Below are 19246 nucleotides of genomic sequence, written 5' to 3'. Positions count from 1 at the left end.
GCTGGAAACAGGACCCCAGGATGTGGATTTTCAAGCAGGTACAGAACACCCTTAGAATTCCTTGGGTCTGTATTGTGGGGAAATGTTCTAATGTTTCTGAAGTTCTGCAGGCAAGCCCACAGAGAACCACAGATCTGCTCTAACCCTCCTTTTGCAAGTTTTTGTCTGCTGTGAAGCACTGCTTTGTACGAACATACTCGATTTGTGTAGTGACTCTTCTGTGAGGGGTGTTTGGATTGTTTCCAGTTGGGGATTATTGTGGACGTTGGTGCTAATTCCTTTGGACGATAGACATCAATGATAAACAGTTGTGGGACCTTGTCAGGGGCCAGATTCTCCATGTACTTTAAGAGGTAAATAGCCCAAACTAGAAATAAACTACAGTGGGATTAATAGGTGCATGAGAATTAACTTCCCTCATAGTAAAAGCAGCTTTTCCTCAGGGGGGCTTTAGACAACTAGACCTTCACCAGCCAAGAGCCTGCACTGAGCTCCACGTTGGGCTTCTCCAGGTCCTTCCAGAGCAGAGAGGAAAGGCAGACACATAGGATTAACTTCAGTAAAACGCTGATCCCTGGTGGACACTTATTGAACTGCCTCATTTTCTTACCCTCAGACTGCATTCAGCGGGGAGACCCAAAGACAAAATGTTCTTGTGACTGAATGTCCCTCTTTCACAGCTTTCTCAGGTTTGAGGCTAAGAACCCCAAAAGACACACTTTGCTCTCTCTCCAAAATTTTCTGTGAGCTGAGTTTAACATCAAGCATGTTAAGGCCAGGTACTATAACTTAGGGATTTCATAGTTACATGAAAAGAAAACTGAAAATTATTTTGTTTCCCCAAGATTGGCAAGAATTTTACCCCAGTTTAACACCTACTATTATTGCACAACTTATTCCCCCCAAAAAGTGAAGCTCGAAGTGTGTCTTAACCAGACTGAGAAAATAGAAAATTTCCTTCTACCTTCAACTCACATTAAAATAGAGTCAAAATATACTGCTGACTTGGTAAAGAGCCTTTCTCTGAAGTGAAGGACCATCTATCTCCCTGCTTTGCATTCACAGCTTCCACCAGGCGGAGTTCACCCTGAGGGAGCCGGAGCTGCTGGGAGGGCTTGACCTCAGGGTCCCTGGAGTCAGGAGCCTTCTGGTCCCAGGAGTCTCAGCCCTGGCATCCGGATGCCCTGGCCCCACCCCCAGGCCACTCCCAAACCAGGCATTGGCATTCGCACCACTTTTTCTAAAGCTCTGCAGGCGGGCCCACAGAGAACCACAGATCTGCTGTAACCCTTCTTTTGCAAGGTTTTGTCTGCTGTGGAGCCCTGCTTTGTACTGACATACACGATTTGTGCAGTGACTCTTCTGTGAGGGGTGTTTGGATTGTTTCCAGTTGGGGGTTATGGGGAACAATGGTGCTAAGCACCTTCCTGGCAGGGAGATTTGCTCTCCTATTATCCAGGGAGAGTGGGGCCCAACGAGAAAAGGACTCTCAGAGGGGAGGAAGCCAGGCCAGGCCTCCAGGGTGAGGAAAGCCCATTGGCCTCCCCATTGCCCAGCACTGACTGTCCCAATCCAGGGAGGCCATGAACACTGCCGGCAAAGTATGTGAGTTTTCAAGATTTTATTGTAAAACAAAGCCTGAGTCATGGGGAGTTGGAGAACTTTCCACTCAACATATACAACACACATTCATTGAGCACCTCCTGAGGCCAGGCCATGTGCCCAGCCCTGCGGGAACCTGAGACGCAGGAACTCAAGCTCCCCACTCTCAGGTACTTGTGGGCTGTGAGGGAGCCAGACAGAGGCACAACCATCTTTTAAACAAGTCAGAAGTGCTAAAATGGTCAAGGAGCCATTCACCTCTCCCAGGAGCCCCAGAAATAACTCTAGGAAGCCCATTTGCGCTGTGCCTTGGGAGCTGGGGACTTTCAGAAGCACTGCAAGCAGCTGTAAGAAGTCTGGAGTGGAGATGGGGCTCGGGGCCTAGGCAGTGGCATCCAGACTTACAGAAGCATTCCAGAAAGAAAAAACTTATGGACCAACATAGTACAAAAGCTTTTCATTTTTATAGGTTAGAGCATTACAAAAATAAGAAAAAAATTAAAAAGGGAGACCTACTTTCACCATCGCTTTACAAATACAGAAATATTTTGATATTCCCCTTCCAGAAAGGACAGAATCTACAGATAAAAGACTCTCCTCCAAACTGGACAGAGTTGGCTTTAAAAAAATTACCCTGAAATCCATATTGTCTATTTCACCACAGATCTTCCCCATGGAGCACCATCAGTTTACAAAACAAGGTTTGGGAGTCACTTAGTGGGAGGTCAGTGAGCGGCTTGAGGTCACCTGGGGCATGGAAGGAGGAGGAGTTGGGGAGAGGACCACAGAGGGCATCCAAGCTGCCTGGTGGCCTGGATGTTGCTGTGAAGACACGGTTGCATTGAAGAGCTCTGAGCAGGGCTGTGGCTCAAGCCCCACTTTAGAAAGACCATCGTGGAGGCAGTGCAGAGGCTGGGTTGGCTGAGGAGGCTGGAGACAGAGTCCTGCCCCCAGGGCCCTTGGGCTCCTTTCAAGGGAGCATCCAGCCCACCGAGGCCCCTCAGACAGCCAGGGGCCCCATGACAGCTAGGAGCCCCCGGGGGTGGAGAGGCAGTCTCTGGAGTCATCGAAGTGCCAGGAGTGGGGTGGGGGTACATCCAGTACTACTGGTCCTGCCGGAAGTAGAACTTGGTGACCATGATGGCCTCTTCAGGCGTGTTGGTGAGGCTGACAGGCCGGTCTGCCTCCAGGGCTGTGCAGAGGAACCAGCCGGGGCAGGCGGCCGATTCAAAGCTGGTGGTGGCACCACTGTCTGAGTGGATGAAGGTGAAGCGCTTGTCCTGCTCCTTGTTCTGGCTCAGGTCAGTGATGTTAACTGGCTGGAAGCCAAGAATGAGCTGTAAGAGCTGAGGGGCTGATGGTCCTGTGCACCCTCTCCCCACCCCACCATCATGTGGCCCGGAGTGTGTGCAGGAGAACTGCTAACCTAAGGGCACTGCAGGGCACCACATGCACCAGGTCTCTCAGGACAGCAATGGCACAAAGAGGTTGTCCCATTGTCACACCTCAGCTTTGGGAAATCTGGCCACTGAGCCACGTGCCAGTAAGTTTGATAAGCACATGGCACAGCATGTAGAGGCCAAGGCCCATGGAGCTGGTCTTTTGGTGTCTATGACTCCAACCAGAGGGCTGGTGGAGAAGGTGGGCAGAGGGCACTGCAGCCCATTCCACAGGCTACCCATAATATCCTAGGCACCCCTACTCCACACAGAGCAGTCACCCTCCAAAACAGTGCCCCTGTCCACAGCTGAAGGAGGTGACAGTTACACAATTATAGCCACTTTTGTTTGGGTTAAGATTTTGTCCACCCAGCCCCCAACACAAAGCCATGTTTCCCAGGGCTGGAAGCCCATTAGCGTTGCACGGAATCAAAGAGCATAGGGCCTGGAGTGGGGTACTGGCTCCTGGGTTTGAGCAGATGAGTTTAGGAAGAGAAAGGTCCCAAAGCTTAGCTGCTCTGGAAGAGGGCAAGTCTCCATGGGCTGGGGGCCCTCCAGCAAGAGACTGAGTGGAAGATGAACCATGCTTCCTGGCGTTCACACTCAATGGAGTCCCGTCCCTTCTGGGGCCAGACTCAGCCACGTGACTGGCTTTGGTCAGTGGGACATGAGCAGCATGGTGCAGCGGAAGGTGAACAAGTGCCTGCACACTGAGGTTCATCCTCTTAGAATAATACCCACTGGAAGTCAGAAGCCATGAGGTAAGGAAGCCCAAGCTGCCAGCTGACATCTGAGACCATGAGGAGGATGAGAAGCCAGGTGCCCTGGCACCAGCAGGCTCCCTGCTGAACGAGCTCCGCCAGTGGACAGAGCCACCCCAATGGGCCTCACCGGCCCTCAGCACCAGGAGGGAGCACACTGTGGGTGTTCTGCACTGGGCTTCGGTGGCCGTTGTCTGAGACAGATCCTTACCTCCAGCTGGAGCCTGATCTTACTGCCAGATTTGACACAGGCCAGGCAGAGCTTCCTCCCGTGGATGCCCAGGAACACAGCATGAGGCTCAATGGACAGCATGTCTATCTTCTCTGGGAGGAGCAGAGGGGAGGGGCAGGTTGTAGAGAGAAGAGATGGTGGCCTGGGGTCCCCCTAGAGAGTTTTCTGTCCCCTACAGTGAAAGCCCCAAGGTCAGGAGGGCAGCGGGCCCCATCTTCCTGGCCTCCCCCCACACAGGGGATGAAGCCGATCATGCTGTCTAGTTACTCCTCAGGGACCAAGTCACCTAGATTCTGCTCCATGAGGTCTCTGTCCTTCCCTCTCTTCCCAGGACACCTTGGCTCCAGGCCAGCAGGTGTGCTGCCCATGGACAGAGACACAGCACACAGGTCACGAGTGGGGCCCCAGGGCTTGGTCCACGGGAGCCTGGGTGCACAGCTGCCTCTTCCCCCGTGCTCTCTGGCCCCCACGCAGCAGTGAACGTCTCAGCCCCTCAGAGCTCATTGGGAGAACTGCCAGGACCGGCAAGGGTCTCACACTCTTTTAGCATGGGGCAGGGACAAGGCAATGGGCACCAGGGAGAGGGAGCTAATGCCATCCTGTGACACCAGGCCCACCTGCAGGCAAAGGGAGTGTGCTGGACGCCAGGGCCAATGAATCTCCTGGTCTGTTTCGAGCACGGGCCAGAACACAACTGAACGTGGTGTCATGAATCAGGCACAACCCAGCTTTGTATATGGTGTGCTCAATTTGGAGGGAGTCAGGGTTTGAACATACAGGAATATGGGAGGCTTCATAGGCACAGGAGGGAGGAGGCTGATCCTGCCCCCTGGGCCCTGCCCCTGCCAGCTGTGGCCCTGGGACCACTGTGCCTGTGGCTGGTGGCTCTCAGCCCAAGACCCCTCAAGGCTGCACTCAAGTGTGCCCTGTAGTGTCCAGGCTCCCCAGCACCAAACTTGGCCACAAATGTCCAATGGGGATCGGAGCCTCAACTAAGGTTTCTGGGAGGCCACAACACTGCTGCAGACTCCGAGGCAAAGTAGCTTGGGCACCTTAACAACATCACTTCTCCTGGCAACCACTCACCTTCTAGTTTAATATTTGGTCCTTGCAAGTATCCAGCAATTAGTTGGTTATTCCTCAGGTAGAAGGTCTTCTGGTTAACATCCCAGATTCTGAAAAGCGAGAGGACAGGTGAGAGGGCTCCACTCAGAGTTCACTGAGTCTGCGTCCGCCCCCTACCCCCCAGCACAGATGGTTGACACTGGTGGGGAGAATGGCCCAACTCCCACAGCTGGGAAGCAGAGTCCCCACATCCCACCCTCTCCTCGCCCTGCTCCCCATTTGCAGACTCCCAGGGCAGGCCCCTTGCACTTTGGCAAAGCATGCTCCAGAGTAATGCCACCCACTAGAACTTTCTGGAGTGCAGAAATGTTCCTCGTCTGCACTGTCCAAGAGACTAGCCACCAGCCACATGTGGCTCTTGAGCTCTTGAAATGTGGTGTGACTGAGGATCTGAATCTTTTATTTTATTCTTATTTATAATTTCACTCTAAATTAAAAGAGTCATCAGAGACTAGTGGCCACCACAACACAGTGTAAGAGGTTTCAAGGGACAGAGCACCTTGCAGTTAACTTATTCTGAGACTTCGATCATGAAGATGTGTCCTCAGAGCCTGTCCTCCGCCAGCCAGTAACCCGCTCTGGGTCTGGCACCGGCAGCTGTCCCTGCGAACAAGTCAGCTTCCCCTACAGCTCCCCCAGTGGCCTGTTTCTGGCTCCCAGTCTTTTCTTCTTGAGAAAAAGAACGGTCCCCAGGCTGAAAGCAGCAGTGGGACGCAGTAGACAGAGCCCCAGGCAGGACGTGGGCCCCACTCCCCTCCACCCACCAGTGTGACCCTGGACCTCATCTGCTCACATGTGAAGTGTGGCTAACAAGCCCCCACAACAGGTGGCTTGAGGAGCCCATGAGCTAGGTGAGAGGTGGTAGCCAGGCAAACTGTGAAGCTCTTTCCACATGTGTGTGAGCATTTGACCTTTTTGTGATTATTCTTAGTTCCCGGATGAGGCTCCTTCCATGGAGACTGAACATGCCGTGGGAGAGACCTCCGGGAGCTCCCACAGATAGGAGGCAGCAGAGGCAAGTCTCATGAAGCCCTCGGCATGTGGGAAAGGGAAGAGGTGCTGGGGTGTGTGTGTGGCCTGCTGGGGCCAGTGGGGAGGCGGGTAGAGCGGGGCAGCAGGTACACGCACACACACATGCACACTTCACAGGTCCAACCCACAGCCTTGGGCCAGGAAAGTCAGAACTCGAGGGTGCAGCCACCCAGATATGGCTTCTGTCCTGGGATGTCACAGGACAGAGGGCACGGGAACAGCACTGTTTTTATCAACACTGCCACCTGTCATTTCTACACCAGTGACAGTGACATCTCAGAGAGCTCCTGACCTGGTTTTAAAAACCACATACTTTCAGGCATTTTTCAGTTTGCAGAATGCTGTCACTGTGATCTGTGCATTTGATCTTCACAACAACCCTGTGAGGCAGGCAGGGAGTCATCGATGGGGAGTCTGAGGCCCCAGGGGAGCCGGATCCCCTATGGTGTCAACATTGGCAGGCATTGCTAACCCTCAAGCTGGGGCTTTGGGCCGTGCCCTGCCTGGCGCCCCTCTCTGCTGCTTTGCCTGGCACACTCGGTGGGTCCAAACCCCAGCATGGCTCCTGGGCACATGTCTGTCATTCACTGACTTGCCAGAGTCTCTGGGGAAATAGGCCAGGCCTCGGGCCAAGCTGTGCACATCCATAGTACTCTGAAACAGAAGCCCTAAAGCCCATGCGTGTGGCTGGCTCTTCCTGAAATAATGGCTGTTCCATCCCTGCACAAACCCAGCTCCCAGGCCTGTGGAGGCCAGCAGCCCCAGGTGGCTGGGACACATGGGCATTGTCCTGCCTGTCCACCCGCCTCCTCTGAGTCAGCCTTACCTGAAGGCCTGCATCCTGCAGGGTCTCTTCTGCAAAGGGAGGCAGGCTGTCTCTGAGTGGAACAGGAAAAGCAGGAGAGAGATTAGGTAACCACGGCCACACCTGCAGATTTCCATCCTGTGATCAGAGCAGGGCAAGGGGAGACTGCCATTTCGGACCCAGAGGAGCTGCTTATAAAGAAAATAGTCACTCACCAAACCAGGCTGTTGCCACCCTGTCCACTCAGAAACGGAAATGCCCTCACATTTCCAAAAAGAGAAACCTTTGCTGTTGTCACTTTCAGCCCTGCCGAGTGTCGCAATAGGTGTTGTAACTGACTCCCTCCCTTTTTCCCCCTGTGTAATTTCCCCAAAATTTAGATTCTGTTTCCCCTTCACTGAGTTCTTGGGAAGAACAGCCTGATGAAAATCAGATTCCCTAATCTGCCTAACAGGTATTCTGAGACTGTCTGTTGACTTAAAAGAATAGATCTGAGGGACAACATTCCTGTTCCCAGCCAAGTGGCGAGGCCCCAGCATGCTGGATGGCACATGTCACTTTGTGTTCTTTGAAGGAGGGCAGACTTTCTGGACTCTCAACCAGCAGCTGGAGAACCTCTGTAAAGGGCCACACGGTAAATATTTTAGGATTAGTGGGCCGTATGGTCTCTGTCATGATTACTCAACCCAGTTGTGGCAGCTTAAACAGTTGAAGACCATCTGTACATGAGCAAACTAATTATGTTCCAATACAGCTTTATTTACAAAAACAGGTAGTGGCCAGGTTTGCTTAACGTTTGCTGACCCTGCTCTAGAGTAAACTTCCTGAGAGGTCCTATTCCTGCCGCCCATGCCTATAAAGTTAGTCTCAGGAAATGGGGTGAACTCAGCACGTGGAGAGAAGTGGATCCAAATTCCACCTCTGCCACTTGCCATTTGCCACCTGTGTGACCTGCCACAAGCCACTTGCCTTATTTGGCCTCTGCCTCTTCATGCTCAGAATGAGATGGATCGTAATTCCTCACAGGTGGAAGGGAAGAGAGAGGAAGGGGAGGTGGGAAGGAGGGAGAGGGACGTTCTAGCCCCTAGTGGTATGATAAACATCAGCTTCCTTCCTTACTACATTCTGGACAGGGAAGAGGTAAGCATGCACCTGTTTGTGGATGGAAAGATCATGAAGAGGGCTTCTACGTGATCTGTATGATTGCATTACTTATGCCAGTGTACAAGCAGTGTAACATTTAAGAACTGGATGGGGGCTCAGCAACCGCCCTATCCTACCCTATCATCGTATTCAACACCCAGAAAGATCCAGAGAGGGAAAGGGTCCTTCCCAAGGTCACACAGCTTGTGGACAGTAAAGGTATGGCCAGAAATTTCGGTCTTCTGACTCCCAGTCAGGGGTTATGCTGCTACAGAAGTTGGTCTTGATGAGTCTGACTTTATATTCAACCTATGAATCAGAGTCTGTATCCAAATGAGGATAGAATCCTTTAAGGAGGAAGGCTACACTGCACATTTGAAAGTTGTTTTAAGATCTACTTAAAAGTTCTCATGACAAGAAAAACTTTTATAACTAAATCTGGTGACAGGCGAGCCATTCTTGTTGTACACCTGATGTGAATACAATGTTACATGTCAATTACACCTCAGTAAATTTTTTTTATAAACAGTTTACAAATGAATTACTCAACTCTTCAAAAAGCTCCATTTTCAGAGCAAATGGAAAAATTGTGTTTCCTGAGTGATGACTTTGAAGGACAAAATGGCACGTCAGAAACCCTGCTCTGTCTCACAGATCGTGTGACTTTGACAGAGTCGTTCACCTTTGAAACCGTGTGAGAAATAATGTCTGTCTTTGAGGCCGAGGGGCCGCTCTGTTTGTCCTGTCAGGGCTGACCCAAGGAAGCGATGTGTAAGGGCTCATTTGGTCACTTGCTGCCTTGTGGTATTTGCTGGGTCGCATTTATAATTTCTGGAATACTGATGAATCATCGGGTGCATAACTTGATCACAGCACCTGCTGACATGGACAGCAGCTAGCACCCCCTGATACGAGTTCTCTCCTACGTGTCAACTTCTGAAGTCCTCAACTGTTAAGTCAGCATCCCTCCAAGTGTCCTTGAAGATCGAAAAAGGGAAGTGATGTTCCTTTGTGGGGCCGAGGGCCCCTCCTGCCTGCCTCAGCAGACAGTCTTCCAAGGTTCTGCCTGCACTGTGGCTCCTGAGTAAATGTTCCTCTGTCCCCAACCCAGACTCAGACAGATTTCTCCTGGAGAGCAGAGCCCAGAGTTTCCCCCCTTTTCCAGGTCTGTGCCCCAAGAAGGGACACCCGGGAAGCCTGTCTGGGTTTGGGGGAGGGGGCCCAGGGTGCTGCTGTGAAGTTGAGGGCTGCATCCTCCGTTTCATTCACAAGCTGTGGGCAATGTGCTGGCACTCTCTCAGTTTCAGATCCACTGCCCACGGGATGGGGCTAATAACCGAAGCCTTGTCATGGGTTGCTGGGAGGATGGAGATGTTGCACACGTTGTACTGACCCTGACTCTCCTGCGTAAGAAATATTCAAACAATAGTCAGCTATTACGTGTTTCTTCATCCCAGGCAGAGCAGGAGAGGTCAGTCAGGGCCCCAGCCCAGTGGGCATGGCCCTGCTCTCCAGGCCCCCCTTCCTATTCTGTCTCAAGCCTGTTTGCCTCCGGGGCTTGGAGGGAGCCCTCACTCCCTCTGGGCTGCAGCAGGAATTAAGGGGGGAGGAGACACTAGCCACAATTCCATTCCTGGTTCCATCTTATCAGAACCGTTGGTGTCCCTATGCTTTCTGTCCAAAGGACATCTGTGACTAAACTTATTCTCAGGTCTGGGTGCTCAGCCCTTCACCCCACTCCCTGCACTGAGTTTAATGATGTTGGACTCTGCCTGAGCAGCCAGCACCTTGTGCCTTCCCTCCCAGCTCCTCATCTCTGAGTGCTGAGCTGGAAAGCCACACGCACAGTCCCCCAGCTCCCCACAGGAGCAGGGAGACTTTCTAGAGAGAAATGGCCCCATTCCCCAATTCTAGTCTCTTTGCAACTCAGCCTGAATGACTCATCCCTAGGTCCTGTTGCCACCAAAGAAAACAATTCCTCCTGATAAATTGTTTATCAGGAAACCTGGGTGAATCTCAGTGCAAACCTTTTCAGCTGTGCTGCACTGAGTCACCCAAGCACTGCTTGGGAAAGTTTAAATAGCAGGTGAGCACCGTAAGTTGTAATGGCTTCAACTCCTATTTAGATTCTTCAACTAGTTCTTGAGTGCCTTGAGTGTGAGAGCACACAGCATGCAATACAGACAGTACTATTCTCCAAACACTAATTTTTTACTAAGATAATGGAGTAAAGATGCTGGTTACTCCTTCCAAGAGACGGGAAAATACATTAGTACAAAGAGGAGGAGGAAGAACAAGTATATAAGCCGAGGTCTTCTCTTTGTCAGTCTCCACCTACCCAGTCCTGCCAGGTAGCTAAGCCAGTTTAAACCAGATCAGCAGCTTCCCAGGAGCTCCCTCCAGCAGCAGGTCAGGTGTGGAGATGAAGTTCCCGTGGGCATCTCTGCTCACCAAGCTGCAGCCATCGGGGTGACCACATCTACCTCCTGGCCGGTTGTGGATAAAGTGAAGGTTCCTGTGGCCAGGATTCTCACCTGGTCCTGGTCAGCTAGCTCACTACACACGTGTGGGCAATACTTTGCTATTGACTCTATATGAAGAGCTCTACCCAGTGTTCTGGGTAACACAGTCACACAGCTGCACAGACGCATGGCTACAGAAGAGCAGAAACGAGGACAGAGACTGAGACAGCTGCCAGGGCAGAGTGGCCCAGAGGCAGAGACCAGCTTGCCACATGCAGACTCACTCTTGGAGGACAGGATTCTAGTGATTGACTTGCCACTGCGGGAATAAAGTTGGGTATAAACCCTTTCACCCCAAGAACATTCCATTGTCATTTTTTGGTCTCATTGAATCCATAGTGAACTTGTCCAGGGCTGAAACCCACTGACAAGACACCAGTGAAGGTCATTCTGAAGACTGTAAATAAAGCCTGCTGTTATGGGGTGCTACTTTACAAGAAGCTTGCTCTCCTCCCATTAAGTAAACTTATTGTGAATCATTTCTGAGGTTCAGAGTCTTCCAAGATAGTTTTGCTCCAGCAGTTTATGGGTGTGATACGAATCTGCATTGAAAGCCATTATTTATCTGGTTATCTTATATTTCCAGAGGCTGGTGTCTGCTCTTGCCTTCTTGACTTTATAAGGCAACTTCTCTGCAGGCAGGAGAGGAAAAGGAATAGGAACTTGGGGATAGGGACAGCTCTGTTTCTTACCTGCTGTGCTTCAGTTTGTATGCTCTATTCCTTTGTATAGATCTCACTTAGTCCTCGTAACAGCTGTGTAAGGTGGGTGTATTTCCAGCCATCCACCCTCAAGATGAGTACACGCTTTACACTCACTTTGTAGAATAAGAAATCAAGGCTCAGAAAGATTAAATGAGGTATCCCAGATCTTGGCTGAGGCAGGAGTTGAACCCAGTGCTTATATTCCTTCTCACACCACAGTTCTGCCAGCAAAGCAGCTAAACTTGTTCCTCTCTGTGTCATTGGACCATCAACAGAAGCAAGACTTATATATGTTTTTATGGTGTTCCTTTTGGTTTGAACTCACATCTTACAGAGCAATGATTTATTCTATGATTGCTTTAAAATTTTAGGAGTCATTTTGGTGATAAGGAAAGGGTGATCCCAAAATCTTACATATGCTAAAGAGAAAGCTCTTTACCTGGTTGAGGAATCAGCTGGCCTGTTGTTTTTCCAGTACTTTCCCAGGTCTAGTACTGAAAGTCCCTAGTTTTTCCAGACTTTCCCAGTATTAGTACTGAAAATTCCACATCCTACAAAACCCCTCAGTCCCTGAAAAACTGAAGTGATGGGTCCCATTATGATAGGACCCCTTAAATGGTGTGGCGCCATCTGGTGACTGGTGCCACAAATTGCAGGCATAATTAACCATTAGTCACTGCCTTGCCTATTGGCCTGTTTTTAGCAGCACTAATGTAGTCCATGTTCTTAAACAAATAGGTGGATAAGGCTTCCACTCAAGAAAACAGACTATAGCAGATATTATATTAATTATTCTCATTCTGATCATGTTAATCTTTAATTAAGCCGTTCATATTTAATTTCCTGCAACTATGTGATCAAAACGTGATCATCGTCTAGTAGATTAAAAATGTTTTCAAACTTAGGTCATAGAAAGGCTATACCCTTTCATTGTCTTGTCTTCACTTTCACCTCCTCCTCTTCCTCCTCCCTTTCCTTCACACACATTAGCTGTCAGGTCAGTGGTATAGACAGGCAGCCAAGGTCCAGCAAGGTAAATGACTTGTCCAGGGTAACGTGGAATACAGCTGGGTGGTCCCACCTTCATCCTTGCTCCTTTGCCCTTACTCTCCCAGCATTTCCATCAAATCATGAATCTCTCCATGTTCTTTCCATCTTCTCAGAGTCCAGTTCTCTGGCAGATGGTACCAGCCGTAATCCTGGAAGATGTGGGTCCTCCTCCCAGGAAACATGGTGTCTTCATTGAGCTTACATGCATTTGTCTCCTTAATTCAATCCAATTCAAGTTCAGATACTTTAGCCCCTACTATGTGCCAGTATAAAATATTTTGGAGTTAACCATTTTTAATTACAGCAATTTCTTCACATTTTGTCACTGCCTGGTTCTGGGAGTGGCACCCTCCTTTACACATTTGAAAAAGACCTAAGACCATTGGGCTCACATTTTAGTACATCCCACCAGAGACTGCTACACCCACTGGAGCAAAGGGAAGGATTTTCTGTCCTTGGAATAACTGTGTGTGGTTCACAAAGTACTTCTCACCCTGTGATCTCCTTCAGTCTGGGCCCTTATAGCCTAGGGCAGTGGTTCGGAGCTGACCGTCTGCAGTCAAGCCTGGCTCCTCCCCTTGTATTGGCCTTGGGAAAATTATTTAACCTCTCCATGCCCCAATTTCCACGTCTGAAAATGTGAACAGCAGCAGTCTTGTGAGGATTCAAGGAGATAAACCAGACAAAGAGCTCATCATAGTGCTGCCTGGCTTGTCATAAGCACTGTGGAAGTGTTAGCTGTTACTGTGCCCCTGAAACCCAGAGAGTTCCCAGGCTTCCTCTTGACAGTGAGGAAATTGAGACCCAGAAAGGAGAAATAATTTACCCATTAGAGGCCAACTTTGAACTCGAAACTGAGTCTTCAGCCCACCAATCTTAAGATCTTTTCTCTGCCCCACATAGATCTTAACAGATGGCAGGCTGGTAGTTTGTAGATTGAATATTTTATTTGTTCACTTTATTGTTTTACTTAATCAAAATACTACACATAATGAAATCAGAGTGCCTTACTCTTCTTGAAAAATGAGAAGTTCTGGCCATCTGGGCTTGCATTCTCATGTGACAACCATCTGCTGGAACTAATTAGTGACAGCCGCTACTTCTCTGCAGACCCTACCCTTCCCTGTCACCCCCTAGGTCTTACAGCTGAGTGCCAGATTTTATTTTTTGCCCACTGAGCTCACACTTTTCCTTCCCTCATTTACAGTGAAATGTCCCTTCCAACAGTGGAAAATGACCCATAAACTCTAAAAGCTCCATTGTTTTTCTCAAAGTGGACATGCAGCCCCTGCTTACCTGCTGGCGCAGCAGGCACTGAGCTCACAGCCCTGCCTCAGTGCATCTGCATGGCTTCCCCAAGGGGGCCGTGGCCTCCACAGGGGCCGGATCTCCCAGAGAGGCCAGGAGCTCTAGGCCCTAGAAGCTTGCTTTTCATCTGAAAGCTTTTGATAAACACCAAGGGTAGACCATTTCTTCCCAATTCTTCAGATGAGAAAATAGAAGAAGAAGGAGCCTACCTAAATTAGCCATGAGGAGGGCCTGACGGAATGCGAAGTCTCCAATGTCTTTCAGCCTCAGGCTCCAGTCTGAGATGCCACACGGAGAGGAGGGCCGCCCAGACAGCACCTGTGCCACCAGGACCTCCCCTGCACAGCTGTCCCTCTTCCCGACTACCTGAGCAGAGGGAGAGAAGAGCTACAGCCTGCCTTTCCACACACCCACTCAGGGCTGGCCAGGCCCAGCTTCCAGAAGAGTGACTCAGGCTAACAGAAGCCAAACCGGTTCTTATCTGCAAAAAACTGGCGGTACATGTGAGGAACTGAGCTGTATTAGTGGGGCTGGACCTTTGTGCCCACCCAGCCCCTGTTGCCACCAACCATGTACACATGCATTCGACAAAATGCCAGGCACTCCTCCAGGCACTGGGGCAAAGCCAGATGAGGTTCCTGATGTTCTGACAGAGGAAGGCAGCAAGGAACAAGTAAACAAATAAACTAACTTCATATGGCAGAAAGCACTATAGGGGAAGTCCAAAGCATGATGTTTGGGGGGGACCCAGGGGTGGGTGAAAGTTACCAGGGGAAGCCTCTCTGAACAGGCGACATTTTTGCTGAGGCCTGACTGATGTCAGGAAGAACAAGAATTCCAGAGCAAGTGCAGAAGCCTGTGGATGGGGGTCTTCATAGTTTGTTTGGGGGCCATGTGGAGGCCCATATGGCTAGGGCGTGACTTTGGGGACATTGGCATCCACCCCTCTTCAGTGGCCCTCAGGCTCCATACCTAATTGTTGGCATGATGCTGTCCACCAAACAGATGCTCAGTCTCCACCTTCTCTGGAAGACCCTACATTCTCAACCTTCTCCTCTCTGCCCTTCAGCACCTGCTGTCACGGCCCTGGACACCGCCATCAGGGAAAGGGAATAGAGAAGGGGCAAACCTGCCCTGGGACTGCCTCCATCCTGCCACCTTTAACCATTCCTCCTGTGGGGGAAGGACAGGCCCTGCTCACTTGCAGAGGGCTCATTGCTCATAAACTCTCCAGAGGAGTCTGTTAGAGGCCCTCACTCCCCCAACCCTGTCTCTGCGGCCTGGGCTTGCTCCCAGGGTCCCTTGGCTCAGCCCACAGGGCCTGAAGTCAGGCTGGGGTACAGGGAGCCAGAGACGCAGGATGCCCTGTGCAGGGGTGCTCCTGACCACAGGGACTTCCCACAGCGCCTCCACTTCCTGCTCCCCTCAGCCTCGGCTCACCAGCTGGAGTGCCAGGGCTTCTAAGGCTGGGCTGGGAGTTTCTGAAATGGCTTTGGTGGAGAAATGCCTATTTGCTAATGAATCAGGAACTAATTTTGTAAACCTGGAAAGTTTGGCCTGGGGCAGCCAGGGGACCTGCCCATGGAGCCCATTTTGTCATCAAGGTGTGTCGGTTACATCAGGAGGAGCAGCCCTGACATGGGCTCTGCCTCCTGGGGGTGCAGACATGGGGTCATGATGGCATCGGCATGATCCTGGGACACCTGTACAATGGGCAGTAAGACCAGCTCGTGGAGAGGTCGTTAGGACTGAGCCAGCAGCCACAAGGTAATAGAACACAGATATTATTCTCATCGGGCACAGGTCTGATTTCTTCCCTGGGAAGCTAGGGGCCTGGCCTGGTCTGGGGTCAGTAAGGTGATGGTAAACTAGGCTGCCAGTCAGGGCCAGGGGATGCCATGTTGACCAATGCATAAAGCTGGGCATTCCCTGGTCAGCCCCGACATTGGGGTACATCCAGGGTGGAGGGACCACGTGGGTATCACTAACCCCCAGGGCCTGGCCCACTCCAGAACATTCTTTGCCAAGTCTGACACTACTCTTCCAAAGCTGTAAAGCTCTGAGGGATCAGTGGCCTGGCCTGGGGCACTCAGAGCACCTGAGAAGCCTGGAGCCCAATGTCTCAGAGACTGGCAATTGTAGGAAGAGCTGGCATTCAGAAACTTGGGAATTTCTGGTGGCTGGGGACCCTTGAACCTGGTGAGGGAACTTCTGAAGAACCCTGAGGCACTCCACCCCCAAGGACTGACTGACCAGCCGCTCTAGCACTGACCTGCCTCAGGTGAGCCCGCTGCACAGGGAGGAAGGGGAAGGGGCCTGGATAGGAGGCAGGAAGTAACCAGGTACACAGGTGTCAGGAAATGAGGAGCAGGACACTGAGGTCCATGTTATTAGAGCCCCATCTTGGGCTGGGACAGCTGCAGAGGATCTCTTGACAGGAGAGACCCCAGGGCCCCAAAGGGAAGTCGTACCCTAGGCCCAGGGGCTAGTGGACTGAGAGCCTGGGTGAATCCCTCCCTCCCTGCAGACAGGGGAGAGTGGCCTGAGCAGGCAGCCACCTCCTTCTAGTTTCAGCACTTGAGGCCATAGCCATGCACCTGAGTTTTGAAAAGAGATGGCCTTGGTTTTCCCATTCTGATGATTATAAACTCTTGAGCTGTTTCCCATGGTTTTAGATAAACACTGAAGTCCTTACAGGGTCCAAAAGTCCACACAGCTGGGCTCCAGGCTCAGCGTGCAAAACAACCCCCCTTATTCTCTGAACTCTAGTCACACAGGCCTTTTGATTCCTCAAGTTTGTCTCTTCCTCCTGCCTCCGAATCTCTGCCTAGGCTCATTCTCCACCTGGAATGCCTCCCCTTGCCCCACCCCACTGTTCAGTCAGCTGTCATCCCGAAGACCCAGCTCAGATGCTTCATTTGTGTGATCCTCTGTGATCTGCCTCCCTGGCAGTCCCAGCAAGAGCTGCCTGTTTTGTCCACTGTTACATCCCTGCCTCAGAGCACAGGACCTGCCACACAGAGAAATGGATAAAGGACAGATGGTGGCACCACTCACGTGCACAGTGCCCCTGTCTCTCTCTCACACACACACACCCCTCATACATCTCTGTAAATGAAGGAGGCTCCCCGGCATGGCACACTGACACAAAGTGCACATCAATCAAAGTCAAGACTTGCAGACTGTGCTTAACCCATGATCTGTGCTTCTGGGAACCACCCCCGTCACCACCACCACAACTCATGGGGCCAGTACACATATAAATGTACCTAACTTTGTCCCCAGGCCACAGCCTACTGGCCTTGTGGTGGGCAACTGCTTCAAACCACCCAGTGCCAGGAATAAATGATTAGAACATGGAGAGGCCAAGTCACATGTAGCTGCTCTCAAACAGGACTTCAGATTCCATAAGCTTTAGAGTGGCCACCTTCCACAAGTGCTCGGGGAAGCAGAGGAAGCTATTCTGTGGGAAGAGAACAGGGGCAGACAGAGGCAGAAATGAGAAGGCAGGCCTTCGACTGACAGGTGGTTATGGCTGCCTTCAGTCTCATAACATCCATTCTTTTTAGTCTTGAGAGTCTCCGATGCACCTCCTAATCACTGTGTCCTGGTTGCTCTGGCTCAGGTCTTATACACGATGCTCTGTCACAGCCAAAGCTGATCCAAGCCTGTCTGTCCCCTGCAACCAAAGCCTTAAATAATCCAACAAGAAACACACAAGGGAAAGGAGGAGTCAATCAAAATGTAAATACAAAGGGACAGACTCCCGTAAAGCACGAGTTGGCAATGGGAGGGATCATGTCCTACACGTGTTTAGAACATTCCGGTTCACAAAGCTCCTGCGCATGAATCTATTGGTTCTGTAGTGCTTGTTGAAGGTGTGTTAGTCTTGTGCTGGCGAGCCGCTCCTCCATCCTTCCGTACAGCAGTCCAACCCCATCCTCAGCTACAGAGCATCATGTATAAGACCTGAGCCGGAGCAACCTGAATCCTCCAGCTGTTGTTCAAGCTGCATCTGGACGAGTGGCCTCTTTCCTCTTTCCTTTGCAGCAGCCAAGTGGTAGGGATGCCAGCTAGCTCACGGTGGGGTCCCTTGCACCAACAACCTACAATTATAACACACCTTGATTGGTCACTGGATGTATGCTTATTGCAATTATCTATATAATCATCCCCACCTTGATTAGTCCCTGGATGTATACTTCCCCTGAACAGGAGGTGTGACCTCTTCAGTTCTGGCCATTCTCACGGGTGGGGGGTTGGGAGGGAGATCTCGGCGGCACATAGCATCTACAGTAACAATGGCCAGTCACAGCTGTCGTGCTATCGTATGGATTGATATCATATGCTGTCGTATCTCACTGAAGTTTGTTCTCCCCACACACCACCACAGGTGCTACGTCAGATGCTGAGGGCGCAGAGGTGAGCAGGGACGAATCCCGTCCTCACGGATTCAGTCCTCACACCTCCAGAAAACCACATCATGGGGTGGTATGTGGATGAGCAGCACAGGGTTTGGTGAGAGCACAGAGCCAGACACCCAGCCCAGGCAGGGGGGTGGGGCCAGGGCAGGAAGATGGGGCAGGTAGGGCAGGAGGGAGGAAGAGAGGCCCAGAGTGAGAGGAGGCCTGGTGGGCATGCAGGCAACTCTAAGTCACCAGAGCCAACATGTAGGGTTCAAGGGGAAAGCAATGGGAGGAGGAGCATACAGGGTGGGAGGGGCCCGTGGGAGGGGCCCTGGCCCCCAGATCCATGGGACCCTGGACTTGGGGCAGAAATGGGGGCTCCAGAATTCCCACCTTGGGGTGGCAGTGAGGGAAAGGCTAGCAACTCTTCGATTTGCGTCTTCACGCTTACACTGTGTGCTTGTCTTGAGAAGTGGGAGGTGAGGAGCTGATGGTAATTATGGGGTCCTATTTCTCCAAAAGCAAATTGAACTAAAATGTACCTCTGTTGGTTTGTTCATGTAACAGGATGGCTGGGCCCTGGGAATCCCTGCCCTAAACATTAGTCACCTGAGAATGCTTCCTTTTCTAAGGCCAGGGGCTTTCATGGGTAAACTAGAAATGCCCTGACCACAGGGTCTTGCGGTGCATCAGAATTCCTGGAGAGACTGAGCCATGAGCCTCTCGGTGCACAATAACAGGAACATGCAATTGACCTGTGGTCTGTTACAAAGGGTTGCATCACTGAGAAGAGAAGGCTGTGCTCAAGAATGGAACAGCCCAGAGTATGGGGTTGCCCCGGACCTAGAGGCCTCTCCAGCTGGCCGGATCCCAGTGCTAGGGGCCAGGGGTCAGGGTCATGGACTTAGAGCTTAGGAGGGCTTGCCTCCCTTGATCTGTGGCAAGAACACAGGGTGCACACCTAAAGCCAGCCCGGCTGCTGGAAGAGGACTCTGAGGAGATGGTTTCAATCAAACTCACTCCCCTTTGTGGTTCATGCCCAACCAACAGAGGATGGTTCTCATGTGTGTGCACAGTCTAGCATGCAATGGAGATTAGCAGGCAGGGCAGTTATTGG

At 51.3% G+C, this 19246-nt stretch overlaps 1 protein-coding gene across 5 annotated transcripts in view; it reads right to left on the bottom strand.

Annotated features, from left to right (window-relative positions):
• Positions 1-1606: 1606 nt before the first annotated feature.
• IL1F10 (interleukin 1 family member 10) overlaps positions 1607-19246 on the bottom strand; it is a 50133-nt gene continuing 32493 nt past the window's right edge. For 3 of the 5 annotated variants that reach the window (XM_057497013.1, XM_057497014.1, XM_057497015.1), the window contains 4 exons: positions 7018-7069; positions 5121-5209; positions 4014-4126; positions 1607-2921 (listed from right to left, as the gene is read on the bottom strand). In XM_057497013.1, the coding sequence (XP_057352996.1) occupies positions 2706-2921; positions 4014-4126; positions 5121-5209; positions 7018-7069 (470 nt within the window). In that variant the 3' untranslated portion in view covers positions 1607-2705. Of the gene's footprint in view, positions 2922-4013; positions 4127-5120; positions 5210-7017; positions 7070-7211; positions 7290-13932; positions 14113-19246 lie in introns of those variants that run through there. The other 2 variants (XM_036930681.2, XM_036930682.2) reach the window with 2 other exon arrangements.

The sequence above is a fragment of the Manis pentadactyla genome, chromosome 2 (assembly GCF_030020395.1).
Source record: "Manis pentadactyla isolate mManPen7 chromosome 2, mManPen7.hap1, whole genome shotgun sequence".
In the NCBI taxonomy this organism is placed as follows: Eukaryota; Metazoa; Chordata; class Mammalia; order Pholidota; family Manidae; genus Manis; species Manis pentadactyla.
This window is presented reverse-complemented; position numbering and strand designations above follow the sequence as displayed.